At 37.3% G+C, this 20,046-nt stretch overlaps 1 protein-coding gene across 7 annotated transcripts in view; it reads right to left on the reverse strand.

Moving 5' to 3' along the window:
* Positions 1-9,281: 9,281 nt before the first annotated feature.
* The window catches only part of GNB1 (G protein subunit beta 1), a 45,915-nt gene continuing 35,150 nt past the window's right edge, over positions 9,282-20,046 (reverse strand). For 6 of the 7 annotated variants that reach the window (XM_042794314.1, XM_042794313.1, XM_033007489.2 and 3 more), the window contains 6 exons: positions 19,172-19,334; positions 16,442-16,508; positions 14,724-14,925; positions 14,139-14,355; positions 11,358-11,469; positions 9,282-10,984 (listed from right to left, as the gene is read on the reverse strand). In XM_042794314.1, coding sequence (XP_042650248.1) covers positions 11,363-11,469; positions 14,139-14,355; positions 14,724-14,925; positions 16,442-16,508; positions 19,172-19,334 — 756 coding nt within the window. In that variant the 3' untranslated portion in view covers positions 9,282-10,984; positions 11,358-11,362. The remainder of the gene's footprint in view (positions 10,985-11,357; positions 11,470-14,138; positions 14,356-14,723; positions 14,926-16,441; positions 16,509-19,171; positions 19,335-20,046) is intronic. The other variant, XM_033007490.2, reaches the window with a different exon arrangement.

Genomic DNA, 20,046 nt, shown 5'->3' on the forward strand with positions numbered 1-20,046 from the left:
GTGACTTGCAGAATTGAGCCCCTCATGTTACTCTGATCCAAACTGCTATTTTCTCCACATTTTAAAACACATTCTCCTAATGTGGCCAATTACATGATATTAAATCACAAGAGCATAATCTTTTTTGTAGAAAAGAATTTAAATTTTAGCTCTATTTTAATACATGTCCATAAAATTAAGAAATACTCTCCACTAACTTTCATCTATGGCAACGCAACATGTATAAAAGCTCTCTACTTTGGCAATTACATTAGCAGTGTGAAACTGCAGCAGGATCAAGATTTAATTGTACTGGGTTCTGCCTACAAAGTAATAGGCATCAAAATTCATAGCTAGAAAGCTTCTGATGAACTTTAGGGTCTTGTTCCCTTACAGGTCTTACATTTTTTTCCTTTCATAAAATACATCAGGAATTTCATGCACATTTTGTCAATATCACATTGAAACCAAAATTTCAAATTTTAACGTGACCAGAAATCAAACTACTTGATATAACAAACATAATAGTTAATTATACAGTTATGACTACAAGGTCAGAAATCAGACCCCAAATGTCATACAAGCCTAGGAAAAGCGGTATTTGATGTTCACATACAGCATAATCTTCGATTCCCAGCAGCTGAAGAGTCTGCACCTAACCACTCATGCAAGCAAATCTCCTAAACAATGCATGGCATGACTATAAATTAGTTCTTAATGCACATGCTTTCCGTCAGGATCACAAGTCTTTTGATTTCAGTCAGCAGTAGTACAAGTAGCCACTCTGAAAAGGGTAGGATACAAACAGGAATCACTTGCAGACTGTTTCACCCATGGACCCTAAATAGCACTGGACTAATAATGGAAGTTGCTGGCTTTGTGACATGGAAAAGGCAGGGGAAAAGAGGGGAGAAGGAAAGCTCAAAGTAACTTTCAGATGTGATACAGCTGCCCAGTTATATAACTTCTCAAATAGTCCAGACAACTATTTTATGGTCTGGTCTTCCTCCACAGAGCTGAATTTCCATACTGCAAAGCATTAAAACCTCTCAAACAATACCAAGAAAAACAGGGCTATCATCTGAGTAGGAAAAATAGGTGCATAAATCCCCTTGATATAATTGCAGAGGATGTCCTGTGAAGAACTCAGCCAAACACAACTCCTAAGATTATCTCCCTCTACTAGAATAAACTGTAAAATTAAGAATATTTGTGCTTTATCTGGCTTATACCCAAATATATTACAGTTGACATTTCCTCCAACAGTACGAGAACATCACGTTAATCCCACCCTGATCCTGTTGCCATCATCTTTTGCTGCTCACTAGAGTGATTCTGCATGGCGGAAAATGACAGCAACTGCCAAGATTCATCAGCCTGAGCAAGCGGACGTCAGACAGGAAGAGCAAACGCCAAGGCATACTCTTCTCACTGAACACAGAACTGTAGGTCAGGGAGCCAGTCTGTGTTCCAGCCCGGCCATTACATGACCAGGGTAAATATAAGCATCTCCATGCCACAGGCTCCCTGTATGCAAAATGGAGGAAACTCCTTCCTCACAGGAGTGTGATGAAATCTGCTGGGAGGTTTTTGTCTTTTTAGTTGGAGAGACATATGCAAGCATTGCACTACGAAGTTAACAAATCAGTTCAAAAGGGCATGTGCAGGTTTGGCAAGTGATTTCTTACTCAATTTCTTAAAAAAAAAAAAAATGTTGAAAACAGTTCAGAAAAAGAGGCTTCTTTACAAACATCATGCTACTGCAGCATAGCTGCAAAAGAAAGCTAAACTGCCTGCTATTGCTAGCACTGCTGCTTGCCATTCAAACTGTAAACAGTAAAGCATTAGAAATAGCTTAAGTTAAACTATTCAGAACCCACATGAGAACAGAAAGGTTTTCAAGTTCTTAGCAGGTGTACTGCTGACCTTAACCGCACATTTTCTGCCCAGTGTGCACCACGAGTTTTAAATGATGATGCAGGTTGAAGTGCAAAGACCTGACAGAATAGTTTGGAATCCAAGGGTGAGGAGAATACAGCTGCCACACTGTAAAACAGCCCCACGAATTTTAATCTATATTTTTAGTAGAGAATAAGAAGGTATCCCTGTTAAGATCTACACCTTGATGAGGAACTTTCACATTTACCAGAATCAGAACTGAGGTCAGAAGACTGCCTGGCTCCCAGCTGGTATTTCTGGTTGAGTTACTCTTTGCATATAGAACTGTGACAGGCTTCAAAGAACAATGATTCTTTTGCTTATGAAAGTTTAACCTTCAGTTCTGATAAGCTGTTCCTTGAAGTCTATCTGTAATTGCTCCATTTCCTGTCACCATGTCTGATGCTATCACTTGATTGAAGTAAGCCATGGGAAGAGGAAAATAGAATTGCTCAACAGAATCGTTTTAATTCCAACATCACTTTAGAACTGCCACTGCCACCAGCCTGGCCAATGCATCTCACTCATTTTCCTCCACACTGAATGTTCCTAGCTCTTCAGCCTTCCTTTACAATTCAGTAATACCTCATACCCCGGGCAATTCTTTCACATTACTCAACAGCATGAACCTGGGACAAGATTTGGCAAACATTTCAGAATGCAATGGGTTAAACACATATCTGATGCAAGTAGTAGTTGAAATATAGAATTGCTCGATTAAGTGATGCAGTCATCCTTGGAAAAGCTCCCAGATCTCTCGTTAGTGCAAACTGGTGTCCATCACTCCCAGAACTGTCACTCGTTGAATTCAGGAGCTCACATAACCATTAAGCGAAGAACAGCAGCTGTTTAACAGTTAAACAGCTCCTGTGCTCTTCAAGAAAATTTGGAGGGGCCAAAGGGAAGGTGGAACTGGTGCTCCTAAGCAGGACTCAGTCTCTCACCTTATGACTCCTACCCTTCACCTATCTTTTGTTGTTTTCAGAAAGAAAAAAACTGGGTGAAAAGAACTGTTAAATGCTTAAACACAAGAACAATACAAATCGGTATAATGTTGAATTGCATTGACTCAAGGAGATGGATGGCCTTCAGCTCTAGCAAATACCATCAACTTGTCATTTTCCTTTTTCTGCAGACAGAAGGTGGGATGAACTGTGTCTTCCCAAGACCTTCTGAAGAAGATAAGGTGGGGTGAAAAATACTATTTGAAGAGGTTTGTATTCCCAGGCTTTCTTTACTTGCTGATGCAAGTGAATGCGTTCATGATATATGGCCTCAAACTGTAAATCATATTTACAACAAAAGAAACTACGTGCACAAACTATACCCTGCCCCTCCTGTTGCAGTTGGGGAGGTAGAAGTAATATGTCTTGACCTAGGTGATGGAAATGAAGTATCTAAATCAATTCACAAGATCAACACTTTCATGGAGAAGGGTTTGCAGGCAAGAGTTTATTGGTAAACGCAGGCATAGAACTATTAATGCCACTTGAATAAAGATGTTTCTATCAATATGTAAGAATTTTCTTCTTTGTGACTGGTAAAATTTTTGATTGCTCTCAGGGTTAGAACCTCTCAGAAGCATTTCTGGTAGTTTTTAGTATAAATATGGACCTACAGGCTAAAGGAGGTGTAAGAACATTAATGTTTCTCTGTTCTACCTACAAAGTACAGCCCATGTCACAGGTGGTACAAATGCTGATGTTCTCTACTTCTCTGAAATAGAATTGTTTAGAAACTCTCAGAGCTTCTTGTATGATTTGATTTAAATACAATCAATACCACTAAGCATAGAATTAAATAAAAAGTATTCCCCTATTTAATTGCACGAGAGAGACTCCTGTGGTCGGTTCTGAAAATATAAGAAGGCCCCTAGTTATGTGGTTTCTGATGTACTGAAGGACAGAGACAGCAGCTTTAGCTAAGACTGCAGTTCAACAGCCAAACTTCAAGGTAAGTAACCATGATATCATCAAATGGATTAGAGAAATGCAGAAACTCAGTAATATTTCTAATTTCACATCAGGGGTTTGTAAAACCTGTGTAGGTCTGCAGAGTATCTTACAGCAAAGCATACATGCTGGCTCACAGCAAAAACATAGAAGAAAGCATATTCCAAACATTTCTGTTTGATGCAAGGAGGAGGCTGAAACCTTCCATGAAGGGAACTGTCAACTATACCTACACAACTGCATCCACTATTTAATGTCTTCTGGCTACTAACATGATATTCTGAGCACCTTCAGTGTATGAGAGAACAGAATACAAAAAACCCTGCAGTTATAAAACTTGATTAAGTTTAAGTGTCAGATGTTGTCTATCACTCTAAATCTTGTCTTGGTTGTCCCATTGGATTAAGCATCAGGGTCAGGGAGACAAAGAGCAAACATAATTATTCCCATTGGACCTCATTACAGTTTTCCTTGTAGTATCATGGAAAGTATATTGCTAAAAAAAAAAAGATAAGGAACTAAGGTGAAAAATCAATGAAATCTTAGCTAAATATATGCAGTTACATATTATTACAGTATGACTCACTCCATCAAGCACCAGCCACTGTAGAAAAAGATCTGCTGCTGCCTACTTGTTCTTCACTGAACATGAATCCTTATTTTGCAAAAAAGACAAAACTAAGTATTAGAATAATATAGATCTTAAAATACATTGCTTTTGTAAACAAGGACTTGGAATATATGTGATGGTTCTATCAGATACAAGAATATTATGTATCATAGTAATACTCATCTTCCACTGCAGAAAGGTACTTCACTTCATTGCTACATAGAAGCGGACATCATCAGCATCTGATCTTAGCATGAATACCTTGTCAATCAAAATATCTTCATTAGAAACTCCAGATTCCAATTCCTACTGAAAGCTGAGAAGGAAAGCTGAAAAAAGCAAGCACTTGGGATTAGAGCTGTGACAGGGTGTCAAAAATGTTGAGAGTTCAGAAATACTGGGGTGGTGGTGGTGAGAGAGAAGTACAGGGAATTACTGAGGGTCTTCATAATCTCCATCCATTATTTTCTAAATAATGGTTGGAGTGAGATTTAAAGTTGTCTAAGAGGCTCCGCTTAAGTTAATGCTGGCTGATTTTAACCTCTCCACCTCTGCCATCTGAAGTTTTTACATAAAAAAACTAGAAAAGAAAATCCCTATAGAGGTAAACATTATGAAAATCTTGTTTTAAGTCCATATCAAAAACTCAGAACATTTTCAGTGGACTCTGATGACATATGAAGGAGGGGTTAAATGCACTAGGAACACATATTGCAGACAAATTCAGCACAGGCTTCATTGTCAAACACTTTTTACACTGACCATCCATCTTCATTATGTTTTATACCACCAGATGGAGCTGCACTATTTGTACTTCTATAGACAATTTTCCTAAGAACTCAGCATTTTACCATCTTGAATAGTTCATCCTTTCTAACAGACTTTTTCCTCCCTTATCTATTTTGCCATTTAAAAATCTGTTACATCAAATCAACTTTTAATTTTCCTCTTCCAGTTCCACAGATGATTACCTCTCAAGGTCAATCACATCTCACTGCACTAATCTAGAGCAAATGCCTTATGAATAATTAAAGGAGGAAAGGAAGATTCTCTTTGTTCTATTTTGTGACAAAAATGACTCGGTTTAAGCCTGGAATTACTTTAATGAGTATTTTGCAGGGCCTGCATTTCTAAAGGGTGAGGTTTTAGCAGCCAGCTCTTCGGGCAATGAAAAGCTAACCCAGTTTTTATTCACATATCTATGGCTTCTGCTTTCCTCATACTGAGTAATTTTATAAACACAGCCTGTGTTGTGCTATCCCATACACACTTTCAAAACACTACTTGGAGACTTTTTAGTATTGACATTTGAAGAAAAAGCCGAGTAGACTGTTTCAGAATGATTCAACTTCACGTTCCTTTAGTGAAGTTGCTTTGAATGGGCCCAGATTATCAGAGGGGAAGTACTCTGGAACACAACTCCTGATCTAGGACCCCACAACTTGACAATATTTGACAAGAGTTAAGAAATCACTATGGGAAGTGTGAGCTCAAGCTTTCCTGCTTCCTTTGGATTGATTTAACCCATAGAGTAAGTGCTACATGAGGAAACTTCTCCCTGGCCTGCATCTCAACACTCTTAAATACACACGGGTTACAAACCAGCAGGCAGCAAAGTACAGATTCAGATGTGTGGTCAGAAGGCCAAAAATCTGCCAGTCATGTTCCGTCTCCTGTCAGGAAACAGGAACTGCAGATCGTCTGAAGAGCGTTTCCTGGAGAGATGGTTTCACACAAGCATTTAAGCCTGGAACAACATCCAGCCACGTCAGAATCAAGGCCTTCATTTTCTCAGTCCAAGTGACTGACAGGGCAGGCCCATGGATTTTGATTTACTGACAGATCAGATTTCACAAAAACAGGATGAAAAAGACAGCATCTAGTAACATTTCAGAAAAGACTGTAGGCAGAGCAGTAATTTTGTAACTCATCAGGTACACTGGACCAAAGTAATATTTAAATCAGCAAATAACACTGCCAGAAAAAAGCCCATCTAACAGGATGCAAGCAGCTGCCATTCAGAATACAAGATGTCTGCTCCCATCGCTGAACATAGAGGGAATTTTCATGTGACATTCAGAGCAGGAGTGACAAAGGAACAGGCTAAGCATCCCTGTTCTAGAACAGTGGAACAGAAATCTAGTGTTTATGCTTTCCAAACTTTCTCCTTCCTCCCTTTCTCATACAACTCTAACACAGAAAAAAATCCAACTTTCCACATACTTTAGGAGACTTTTTACACATTGGAATGTAACACAGGTAGAAAGTGACGAACTCAGATCCATCAAGTAGCCTGATGTTTAAAGCAGAATCAGACTTTGTAAAGATTATATGAAGAAAAACAGAGCATCACTACGCAAAAACAGCCAACTGCTGTGAAAACTTGTTCATTAGTCAGTCCTCTTATTCTTTCCCCTCAAACCTGAAATCATGGTTACACCTACACTAAAAACAGTGTTAATCATAATACCACACAGGATCCTGATTTATTTCAGAGCAAGTTACACAGAGCTCAGCAAGGGTGACAGGTTTTATTATTCTTTATTTACTCTGCCACTTCCAAGAAACCAGATAATTCTATTTTTAGCTCTTATAGGGTGTGATTCAATCAGTAATTTTAAGTATGTTTCACAGCTGATTTAAAACATATACTCCAGGGCACTTAATGGTCAAAAGTTAGAGTGCCCAACTCAGATCTTTTCTTCTACTAGCAGTAGAACCTCAGATCTTTTAAAATACATTTAATTTACTAAGAAATTAAAGGATATGAGGGGCACATAAAGCCTTATAAAAAAAGTGTTAACTCCATGTAGCGAGACTGAGAAATGTGTTGTCTCATTCTTCACTTGCCTCCTTCCCCCCAGTTCCATGAGAGGATTCGAATCCCAAAGTCATGGAATTACCATGACACATCTTTCCAAGCCAAGACCAGACAACTGTAACTCCTTTTTCCACCTCCACACCCGCTCATTATCCAGGTACCTCAGATCCATCCATTTTGTCCACCTTCATCATCTAATACGCTTCATAAACACTTAAAGTTTTACTCCATCTTCCTTTGCAGACACCACTGCTTCTCCTTCCATATATCCAATACATACTTAAGAGCCCCTGAGTAAAAAACTGCAAGCGCTGCCACTAAGACCAAACAGAGACAAACTCTTCTCACATATTAGTGTCCTCAGTTTATGAACCTTGGTCTAGAAACTTGCCAGCAGCTGGGGGAAGCTGCTGTTTTGGACCCATGTCCCAGAATTGCCTTTAAGTCAGAATGTTTTCAAGCCTACAAGAGGAGCTACTGTGTTACTCTGATTGCTATAGATGAGATTACATAAGCCATTTTGATTTAGGTACTGATCCAAGCCCATCCTAAAATTAAAGGCATTCAGAACTCAAAGACTTGGCCCAAAGTCAAAGATGCAAGAGTTCAGCACTGCTCACTTTGCCTTTTCAGCACTGGTGGGAAGCAGTAATTTAACGTATGGATAGAGATTAAGTAAGGTAAGACAGATCATGTCTGCATTGATTGTATTATAGACTAGACAAAGGCACATATGAAACATCTGTTGGACTAAAAATATAACACGTGAGTGGAAAAAACAGCTATACCATTTGGAATTGGAAAAGACTAAATTTGAATTCCCAAATTTAAGCATTTCCAGCCATGAACTACTTACCAGTATTCTGCAGTCCAAAAAACCAAAGCTCACAGTTAACGGCTGCTAGTTAAGTAATGTCACCATCATATTTTCCATACTCCCAGCTTTTAACAACTTCTCCATTGAGGCTGAGAATTTCCATGTTTGGTATGAAACCAAGCCATAGCACTGGAATTTCTCTTGGTTGATGTGAAATGAGGGAAAATCCACTTTTGTTCAGGTCAGAACAAGAGAAGAGTTTAACCACTAAAAATACAAAACAAAACCCTCAAGTGGACCGATACCAAGTCGTTAAACCAATTGCCTTCCAACACCTCTTGTTTCAGGAATTTGCTTCTGTGGGTAAAAAAGAATCCGCACCCCCCCTTTTTTTTTCTAGAAATAATTCTGCTTTGTGGAGACTTTGTTCTTACTGAGCATTAAAATGGCAACTACTTATCCTTCTCAAAACCTACAGTAAAGACAGCTAACAATGACAACAGAGCTTATTTGGCCAGATCCTCAAGTGGTAATAACACAAGATGTTCCACTCAATCCTTTTCCTATTAAAGGACACAAAAGTTTTAAAAGAAGTTACTAAACATTTTGCTCTCATTTCCTGTTTCAGGTGTTATACTTCTATAGTCCACAAAACATTTTTGTGATGTATACCACATGAATTGTACTAGCAACTTCCATTTGGAGTTTGAGCTAAGAGAGCTACCAGCAGTTTTTGATTAAGCTCTTGAGTAACTCGCAACCAAACCAAGAAACATCCATCAGAAGTAGTTAAAAACAGAGGAAGTGGCCAGCAGCCACTAAGCTTCACACCATTCAGTTAGCATAAATATTTCACATTTATACATACATTTTCAGATAGTGCTGGCAACACTTTCCAATACCAAAAATCATGAGGGTTTTAGTTCATCTTGCAACTCTGCTTTTAGCTTTAAAATGAAACCCACATCCCTTCACATGAATACACACTTTCTAACACACTGCATACTCTGCCCAATTAACCATTAAAAATCCAAGCCATTTAAAAATACTGAACAAGAGTTTTGGGGCAGCATACACTTCTCTCATGTTTATTTCATTACTCAAATCCTGCCAGAAGCCATTTTGTGGGTTGACCAATAAGCTGCAACACAGATCAGTCAAAACTCATGTCAAACTGCTTTATTACATCTTAAATAACATTACATTTTAATATAGTATCTATCTTGCATCCAGCTTTCTTGAAGTACACTGACTTTAAAATTAAATACAAAAGGTGAAGAGGGATACAGGGCGTGGAGAAAGCTCTACAGAGTAGTTTCATGAAAGAGAGTAAGAGGGAATTCATCTTTTATGCCAAATCCAGGCCTAACGCACAATTACAGCACATTTTTGTACAGAATGTTGCAGAAAAAACAAAATGGAGAAAAGCTACTACTGCTGCTAGGAAGGAGCATTTCTGGATACAGTGAGAAGATAGGAAAGTTTAACAGAACAATCTGCTGTCCAAACACTGCTGCTTTTAACATTTTATTTGAAAAGAAAGCCAGGAAAACCTGCGCATTACAAAAATGACTCTGATCAGATGCAAAGGACTCATCCTACAAGAGGAACTGGCTGTGAGGAACTGATTTATAAAGAAGATGGTCTAGGTTCCCTCCTCCCACACCCCAGAATCTTTGACAGCGATTGTTTGAACAGGCTGTTTCTTTAAAAAAAAAAGTGACTTATCACGCTACTCCAAAACGTGCATAGCTTTGTACTTGAGTTCTTCATAGATTTATGCACAGAGTAGCAACAATAAATGAATACAGCGACAATGGTTACAGTTTTTAAACAGGTTATTTCTTCAAAGAAAAAACATCTAAGGACTTAGTCCAATATGCACTTTTTAGCATTTCTACAGCATGCGATTCTAAGAGTAAACCCACCCAATATGGCAAACAATCAAAAAAGGTTTTTTTTGTTTAACTTAGAAAGTTCAAGATCATTATTTTCAAAACATTGATTTGTACATCATTTCATACACAAAGAATTGACTCAATACCCAAGTGTAGGATAGGTCTCTTTTGAAAACAGAGATTCCTGGTTGTTGAGACTTACAGGATAGTGTTAGGATATATAAACTGCCCTTTCAAGTGGACAAAACCAAAACAGATTAAAAAAATCAGTGTGGTGAAAAAGGAGGGGGCAGGAGGGACCAAGGATTGCAATTGTTACCCATAAAAGGTGAAAAGATTCTTTAAACAAGCATTCATTACCTTTTACAGCATGTGCTTGGTTACCTTACTGCTTAACATTATCCTATATATGCCAAGTTTTGTGCAACAATTATCTGTGATACTAGAAAATAAAATAAAAAAAATTAGGGACTAAATTTACAGCGTTAACAACCCCCAGATGCTCTGGGCTAGGACTCCCTTGTTTTGCTCAATTAAATACATAAAGAAATGTATTTAAAAAGGAAACTTGAAAAAAATCCTGCTACAAACATGACTTTAAAATTTGCAAGTGTGTGAGATAAAGTCCTTAACTTCAACTTGGAAACTACAGTGAAAGCTAACTGTTTCACAATTATGCTCAAGTTTATTTTCTGGTCATGCTTTTATGATAGTGTTTCATTTTTAAATTCTCAAGACAAAAAAAAATGGTCCCAAAAGGAATGCACAATTTCATTTTGCTTACAACACAGAAATTCTTCTTGGAAAGGTAATTGTGCTCTTCATTTCAGCAACAGGAGACGGAAAAGATCTTGCCCTTTGAAGTTGGGGAGGATGGGGGTCCAAGTTAGTATGGTTGGATTGGATATGCTATCATTTTTAATTTTCAACCGTTGGAAACTTCTTCCAGTCATGGAGTCCGCCGCTCTTCTGACACACAGAAAGATTTATTAAGAGTTGCACTTTGATAAACTGTAATCAAGTTTCAAGCTTTGCTCTTGCTACCCACTGACGCAATTAGTCATTATCTCACCATTTTCAAGAAAGCCATTTATTTACCAACCCAGATTCAAATGACCATACAGTCATCCCTATCAGGAAAATAAAATAGGCCAAAAATAGTTCACCACAAAAATGCCATTGCATCCATTAAACAAATGGCCTTCTAAAAAACCAATTTTTTTTCCTTCAGTGACTTTCCTAATCTGAACTATACGCTTGTAGAATCAGTAACATAGCACTGTTTGGACCTGGAAAAAGCATTCTGAATATGAAACAAAGACAGACTTAATTAGATACCTACCTACTTCAGTTCCAGATCTTGAGGAAGCTGTCCCATGATCCTGTTGCCACTGCCATACCATCGTCAGTCACACCTAAGCAACTGACACGGTTATCGTGACCAGCAAGGACACCTACAAATCGGAACACGTAACAAATCTTACTTTGCATTACTTGGATAATTTCACATTTCAGTTCAAGTAACAGAGACAAGCATGTTTGGATTAGTCAACTTATACATTCAAAAGGTCCTGAACAAACATGGCAGAATTTTTAACTGCTTTTGGCTTTATAAGCACAAACTGAGATATAACTGTGTAGGTTTGCAAGGGGGTAATTCAGTAAATGCATTACTCCAAAATTTTCTTTGTATATTCCCCACATTATGACATTTATTGGTTTCTCATGACTTGTGAAATCACAGCCCCAGAAATTCTGCTGACAGCATCAAAGCTATATAGTATAACCATGCACTGCACAGCTCTTAGTATTTTCTCTCCATAGTGCTAAAGATCAGTTAGGTTTTACAAACTTTTTTAATGTGTAAAATCAGAGGTTAAGCTGAATCGTTATGAACACTAAAGCAATTTTATTTTACTACTTTACAAGCACTTACAAGACTTAAACTCCTACATACAGTCTATTTGTCAATATGGAGATCTGCTACAATTCAATTATAGTACCATTAAAAAAAGAATGGAGACACTAAACAGAAAAATTAAGTAAGCCAACGTTTTCCTCTATCCCCTTTAATTTAGCAGTTTCAAGGAGGTAAAAAGAAATTCTGATTATGTTCGAGCTCTTTCCAGTCCACAGCACTGAGCTAAGATATTCTTTATCAACTTAAAAATTAGTTTTTCTATATCAGTTGCACTGCTCATAGGACCTCCATTTATGTTTTGGGCTTTTCCCCTCCATTTACTATTCTCCAAGACAGAACATGAATTAAGGCAGTTTTAGATCTTAGGCAAACTAATATATTTAAAAAATTATTATTTTATTAACTGTTAATTCATGTAAAAATGAGTACTTCGTACACAAGGATTCTTGATATTTGAAGTTATATTTCTGATATACTTTATACAAGCAGTAACGCTGTGTAACACCGTTAATCTCCAGATCCTATTAAATTCATAGAAGTGTCTAAGCATCAGCACAGAACTGTGCAGTTCTGCAGCTGAAGCCAAAATGTAAGTGCTGAAGCAGATGATAAAAATCTTCAGAAATTCAGCACTGGCAGCTGGCTTACATATCGCACTAACAGAATTACCTACAGTTACCTACAATTTACTGTGGCAATAACATTAACATATCAAAATTCAGTCCACCATCAAGTGCTGCAATTTGGTATAACAAAGAATGCCAAGAAGCCTTATACAATGTGAACTGAATACATAACCACAGAGGTGTTTAATATAGAATCAGGCACGATATAAGCGACAAATCTGCTCAACAATCCTGTGTCAGATATTTCAATAAGCAGAATACCTGACAAAGTAGTTGTTTAAATCAGTTCTAAAGCTTGGCAATAAACAACCACACTTCATGAGTACATGGACTGTAAACCCAGATCACTATAAAGAATTGTTTCTCGTTTCTACAGGTAATCAAGATCACCACCTCCTGCTGTTCTTTTTCTTAATGAAGGTCTTTCAAAGAAAAGATACAGGGAAAAAACCTACATAATGATTTTTACAGTACTTAAATACAGCCAATTATAAACTAACCTACATATTCATCAAGAGAAATTTGTCTCCAATATAGGCTTATATACACATTTATGGTCTCAAAAACCAAAGTACAAGAATCTCAAGTTGTAAATCTCAACACGCAGATCAGGCTAATTCATTAAATGCATTTCAGTACTGAAATAATTGTATTTGGCCTCATTAACTTGCAAGTAGAACTAAATGCTCTTTTACATGTGAACTGAGTGTTCACCATTTCAACTTCTCAGCACTGATAAAAACTATAATGAATTTTGGAAGAAACAAAGAATAAAATCTGAGTGGTAAAACAAAGTTGATAGAGACAGAAGTTAAAAACCCAGTGGAAATTATTTTGGTATAGTCCAGGATTATATGTTTGTTTATATTTTTTTCTACCTGCAGTATATCCTCCCCTCAAAGCAGTGAGTCAATTTGCACCCAATAATCCTTTCAATGGCACATGGAAGAATATTCTGCTTGGCTGGTGTTTTTTGTTTGCTTTAAAAAACCACCTAGGATAATTTTAAAAGCCTGGACCACTTTCTCTGGTAACAGAGTAGGTCCTTGTTCTCATCCCCTTGCAGCCTAATTTATACCTTTTCTCCTTTCTTTCTAATATAAGTTTTCATTTTAAAGAACTGAAATTAAATCATCTTAATCTTCAGACCATAAATTTCATATTAATTTCCTCAAAAGATAATCTCCTCAGTGTTCATTGTTTTGCCGGTTGTCTCTACAGTTACTGCTACAAATAGCAGGAAAAACATTCTTTTATATAAATAGCAACATTAATGTTGAATTGCTTTGAACAGTTCTACATTAAAAAAAAAAAAAAATCCTTCACCCCCAAAACTGTTTTTATTGGCAATCTTCCTGTTCTCACGCATCCACTGTTTTCTTCTACCCTTTAGCAGTATTCCAATTTATTTGTTAACGTCATTAAGCTACTTTCATCATTAGTTGTCCTAAATGAGGTCATTACAGAATTTTAAAGTTGAGGCAGCGCATGCTAACAGGTCTGTGCATATGACTCATCTCACACATTCAGTGTGTCAAGCTGTATTTATAATATTTAAAACCAAAGAAATGTTTACCTGCTCTATCAGCTTTCAGTGTGTCCCAGACATTGCAGTTGAAGTCATCATAACCAGCTAGAAGGAGACGTCCACTCTTGGAAAATGCTACAGAGGTGATGCCACAGATGATGTTATCGTGTGAATAAACCATAAGTTCCTGATCAGCCCGAAGATCAAAAAGCCTGCACGTAGCATCATCCGAGCCTGTGGCAAATGCATTGCCATTTGGGAAGAACTTCAAAGGGGGTAGGGGAGGAAGGAAAAAAGACACATGATTTTAGACTCGATTCCTCTGTTTCATTGAATATACCATTTTGTACAGACCAAGGGGAAAAAGAAAGCAGCAAAGACAAGTATACACCTCTCCACTACCGGAATATGGGCAAAACCAGTAAAATAGTTAACAACAGCCACTGTTTCCATATACCACAATGGATCTGAAGTTATGCAAATTTCAAGTACTTTTCCCCAGCTACAAAAACTATTAACTAAAGAAAATATGCCACAATACTATATCAAACACTACATGCTTAAGAGCTGAGACCAAAGAAATGTAAACATACAAATTTAAATCCCATGTCCTCTGTTCAAGTGGATACATACAGAGATGGCATTGATATCCGACTCATGGCCAGTGAAGGTTTGCCGACACATTCCTTCTCTAACATCCCACAGTTTGGCAGAGGCATCACAGGCACCAGAAACAAAACACCGGGCATCAGGAGCAAGAGACAAACTCATGACATCTCCAGTGTGCCCAGTAAATGTAGTTGTCTGCTGACCAGTTTCTATGTCCCAGAGAGCGCTTGAAAGAAAATTGAAAAGGCGAAAATTAACATATTTGTGCTCCATTAGAAGGTCTAGATAGCAATTTTTGTCTAAACCTGTTCATTTATGTCACTGCTAAAAGAAAAACTCCATCAAGTATTAACAAAAAATTTACTGAATATAGTTCAACAAAGTGTTTTTTCTACTTAGCAATGTTACAGGATAATTGTACATAGAAGATTTAAAAAGCCATCCTCAATTTTAAAATATTGGGGGTTTTAAATTGAAAAACAGTGCAAAAAAACTAATGACTAACACTCATGGCTATTTATACACAAAGTTGTTGTGACACACCAATGACTATTGTCCAGTACTACTACAAGCTGGATTTAAAGCAGTAGTGGTAAGGCTACAGCAAAAGCTGGACCAGCATTTCTAATTTTTAAAAACTCACTGACTATTTGTAACTTTGTGAAATACATCTGTCATCTAAAAGCTGCACCACTTTCCCAGGATTGCAAAATCACTGCTACAGTGGTGACAGTATAAAAGGAAGAACACTATCACCTCCCTAACAAGAGTTCTAAGCACGTAGAGAAAGCTAAGGATTTTTATTTTCTGTAACTTCTCAGTAAACCAGACCCATCAGTGGCAGATTTGCACTAGGCAAGCAGAAGATGACTATACTTTCATACTGTACTTTGAAGCTTGGCTGAACTGATGTCAAGGACAAACTGTTATCCAGACAACTGTAGAGTTACTACAATAACTCCTGAAGCAGTTGTATTCTCTTACAAAGAGCATAATTTTAATAAATCCTGCCTTTTTTTTTTTTTTTAATACCAACACGTATTTAGAAACATTTTTGTATAAATAACAAACAGATATTCAATAGCTACTCAGAATCAGTGGACTAATAGATGGGCATTCAAAGAGACTGACACTGTGTAGGTGAAATATTTCAGATAACCTTTGCTATAAGAACTGCTGCTTGGGAGAGCTGTAATGGTTTTAAGAATTACATATAGTAGAAAAATCTATGAAAAAAGACTGAGGTCTTCTTTTCATTCAGAAGCTAGTATTTATTAAAATATATACCTACATTCTCCTCAAAAAAACCCATCTACTGTAACTGTAGAATATTTTCTAGGAGCTCTTCCGAACAGCAACATAAACTAAATTCTGTATTAGAAAAATCTAAATGCCACTTTTAAAGTAATAAATACTGAATGCTAAACAAGTTTGAGAAAAGCCATCATTCTAATACACTTATGTCTGAAAGCCATAGTAAAAAAAATTCCCCATACTATTTGAGCACAGGGAATTAGGTTAAGCTGTTTAGAACGTGGGCATAACTCAATAGCCAAAGCTAACAAACTTGGAAGTCCAGGTTCCCCATTAATAGTAAAAATGTGACATACGAACAATAATCAAACACATTTAGTCTTCTGGATGACTATCACATTTACAAAGAATAATGTTTCCTTCAATAATAGTGTATGGCTGTGAAAAGTCATTACTACCAATCAAAATGTCAAAATTTTACTGCTTACCAAGTGGTGTCGCCAGAGCTGGTAACGATTTGATTATCATCCAAGAAACGACAGCATGACAAGTATCCTGAAAACAAAATAAGAAGTTGACGAGTAAGACCAGAGATTACTCTTCACGTTGCATACAGGCTTGCTTGTATGTTGCTTCCTCACCTCCTGAAGATGCAGCAAGAACTACTGTATAAACCTAAAATACAACACAGACAATTTTGTCTAGGAACCTCCAACATTTCGGACAAAATGTAGTTTGGGTCTTTACAGACCATGCCCAACTCAACCACTACATTGGCACAGTGACACACTGGTATCCCAGCAAGTCAACCTGAAAAAAGATATAACAGAAGAAAATGAACCTAAGCAGCTTAACCAAACAGGGTAGACACTGTTTTGGAAATACCTTGCCAATTTTTCTTTTTTGGTAGAGAGGAAGAGGAGGAGAGAGAGAGAGTAGTGAGGCAGAAGTGTGGAATCTGCTGGCCAAACTGGAGAGAAGGATAGGTAACCCTGCACTATATATACTATACTTCCTTAGGAAGTGGATCTATGTGGCACTGTATCCAGAAGCAACAAATGCTTACGACAGCTGTATCATACAACTACTGAGAAAAAATGAACTGCATTCTTGGTGAGTACAAAGAACAGAGCATATATACTGGATGTTTCCCAACAGTGGCATCAAAGAACTTCATCTGAATGCTCTGAAGCATCTTTGTACTGAAGTACCATATGCCAAACCATCAACAACTGATGGTAATATTAGTCCATCCTGCTGGTCACCTCTATTTCACAAAGCACAAACGTCCTCTGAAAATCCAAACTACAGCAAAATATGAAAACCTGTAAACATCAGCTTCCTGCTATAGGCTTTGTTCAATTCTGCAACAGAAAAGCACCTCACTGAAACTGTTCCTTTGAGAAGATTCCACATGAACTGGTCAGGTCTCAGATGTACTCCTTTGACGTCCCTTGCATTACAGCAAAATTCTGCTTCTCTCATTATGTAAAAATCGATGTTTTCCCAGCTATACAGTTTATAACCAAAGAGACCATTAAGCAACTAGAATATCACAGAAACAATACTCTTTTTATTACTAAAATATTTTCCCATATTTTGATACACACACAGAGCCATATACTGAAAAAGCCCAACTCCGTGTGTCCAAATATATTCCAATTTTCCCTGTGTCCTGAAGGGCAGGAGGTGAGGCGAGAAGAGTACCTTCTTAGAAACCACTTCACTGGTCACATCACAACCACTATCTGAAGGTCAAATCAACACTGCATTCTCACACCCTTTACATCCAGGGGGTACACAATAAATTACATAAATCATGATTTGTAAGAAAAACAGCTGAAAGAAAATTAAATAGCATTAAGTAGCCTTTAATTCACATTTCACTTTTTCCATACAATTCATTCATGTGTAACTATTTACTTCTGAGTAACCTTATTTTCCTTCAGTGAACAGTCTTTATACCATTCTCTTTATTCTGCATAGTTAGAGGCTTGATCAGGCAGAAAACCAGCAAGACAGAGCCCACCTGACATTTTCTCTAAAGAACTGCTGGAGGTTTTCTCTGAAGCCAAGCTGACAGCCTCTAGAGCAATCTACCTTTGTTTTGGATTACACTCTTTGTGGAAACAAAGAGACCATAAAGATGACATGCAGTTTCAGAGCTGCAGCTTTAGGAGAAATGCCTAGTTACAGGCCATTCCTTTTCTCAGATTGTTGGAAGTATTACTGATTCCGCAAGAATGTAGAAGTCTACTGATGTGTGACAGGCTCAGTGCTACACTAGTACTTTACAAGATGCCAGAGTGCCTGCTAAATACCCAATGTTTTAATTTTCAATGGAGTTCAAAAAACCACCCACCCACTTTCCTCTGAAGAATTTCCATTCCCATTCACAAAGACAAAAAAACAAAAATACAATCTCTCCATTATCAGACAACATACAAAACCAGTTCACATTTTCTAGGTTACTACTGTTTAGAAGGTCCTCATCTCCATTAACTGTACATTCTTCAGAAAGCAAAAATACCTTCAGTCACTGAATTTGCTTGCACCAAATTTGAATGTATTGTGTGACACTGAGTCTCTTGGTTTGTTCAGAAACAAAAATTTTCAACTCACCCCATACTCTTAAAACACTAGCTCTTAAGCACAATGAGGGATCTTCTTGCTTCAAAAACTCATCAACATCTGTGTTTCTACAATCCTTCTTACCTAACAAGATTAATTTTGCTTCATCTGTCACTAAGAGAACTTCACAGCTACAGTTTACATCCTGAATCACCAGACAAAGCCTACAAGTCTACCTGTCCCTTCTCATCTATCACAAGACAGTCCACCTTAGAAACAGAAACTGAAGGCAAAAGTTAAGCTACTGTATTTTGGGGAGAAGGGACAGAAGGAGAAACAAAAGAGGAAGTCATGAGAACTCAAACCTCTGGAACTAAAGAATGGCTCTATCAGAAGGCAGCTGTCTTGCTATGAAAAGTTAAAATATTCCTATTATACTTCCTTTGTTCAAAGAGTATCACCCTTGAAGTTTTTAAAAGGACAGGAAGAAAACATTTAAAAACAGGCAGTACGCAGCTACAGTCCTACACAAGAAAGAGATGCACAATGAAGTATATCTCTGTAATTGGGAAATTCTATCTAAAAGATTTTTTTAAAAAATCTTCACCATGTGCTTAGGTAACAGATCGTTCTGAACAGGCACTCACCTGTGTGACCAGCTAGTTCACGGCTGACACGTACATTCCCTTCACGAGTTTTCAAGTTATAAATGGAACAGATGTTATCAAGACCACCACAAGCCACGTAATTTCCAGAAGGAGCATATGCACAAGTCATGACCCAAGACGAACGCAGGGGAATAGCATGCACCTGAAACAGATACATTAATGTATTTAACCTGCAAAACAACTGATTCAATAACTTACCATCAGGAAGATTTTCACCTGTCTCTCAAGATATACATCATCTTTTTGTCAAAAGGACAAGAAAACTGTGACAAGAAAAGTCTTTGCCTGTTTAAGTATCCAACTATTTTGAGAGTAACTTGCATATATAGCTCATCAGACCAAGTAATGACGTAATAAAACCTCAGATTTGCCTTTCCTGAATCCAGATTAATCAGCAATTTTGGTAAAAACTAAATTATTTCATTTCAGTGCTCTGATTACTATTGGTTTATTATAGGTTCAGGAAAATACCAACTTCCAAGTGCAGTCAGCAAAACTGCCAATTCCAGGCTTCGATGCTATGCTATCAATGAACAAGTAAGGAAATCGCTACTTTCACTGCCATTTAAATCCTTCTTTGGAAATCCATTGCAAGCAATCAAGCTTCATATTTAAATAACTACCCCACATTTCCTTGTCATTCTGTGCTCAAAGAACTTTATTTAAAAAAATTATTTAAGCTAAAGCTGTTCTGTTTTGTTAACTCATTGCATTCATCCTTCAAACGTGTTCATAACATCTTTAAGAAAGGAATCGTATCATTACATATATTGTTATATTTCATGCGATACTAACAATCTTGATTGTTTAGTTAAGAAATGCAGAAAGATTACTGTCTGTTGCTCTGCTGCTAC

This window comes from Tyto alba, unplaced genomic scaffold (genome assembly GCF_018691265.1).
Source record: "Tyto alba isolate M040663 unplaced genomic scaffold, T.alba_DEE_v4.0 Super-Scaffold_20000042, whole genome shotgun sequence".
Taxonomy (NCBI): domain Eukaryota; kingdom Metazoa; phylum Chordata; class Aves; order Strigiformes; family Tytonidae; genus Tyto; species Tyto alba.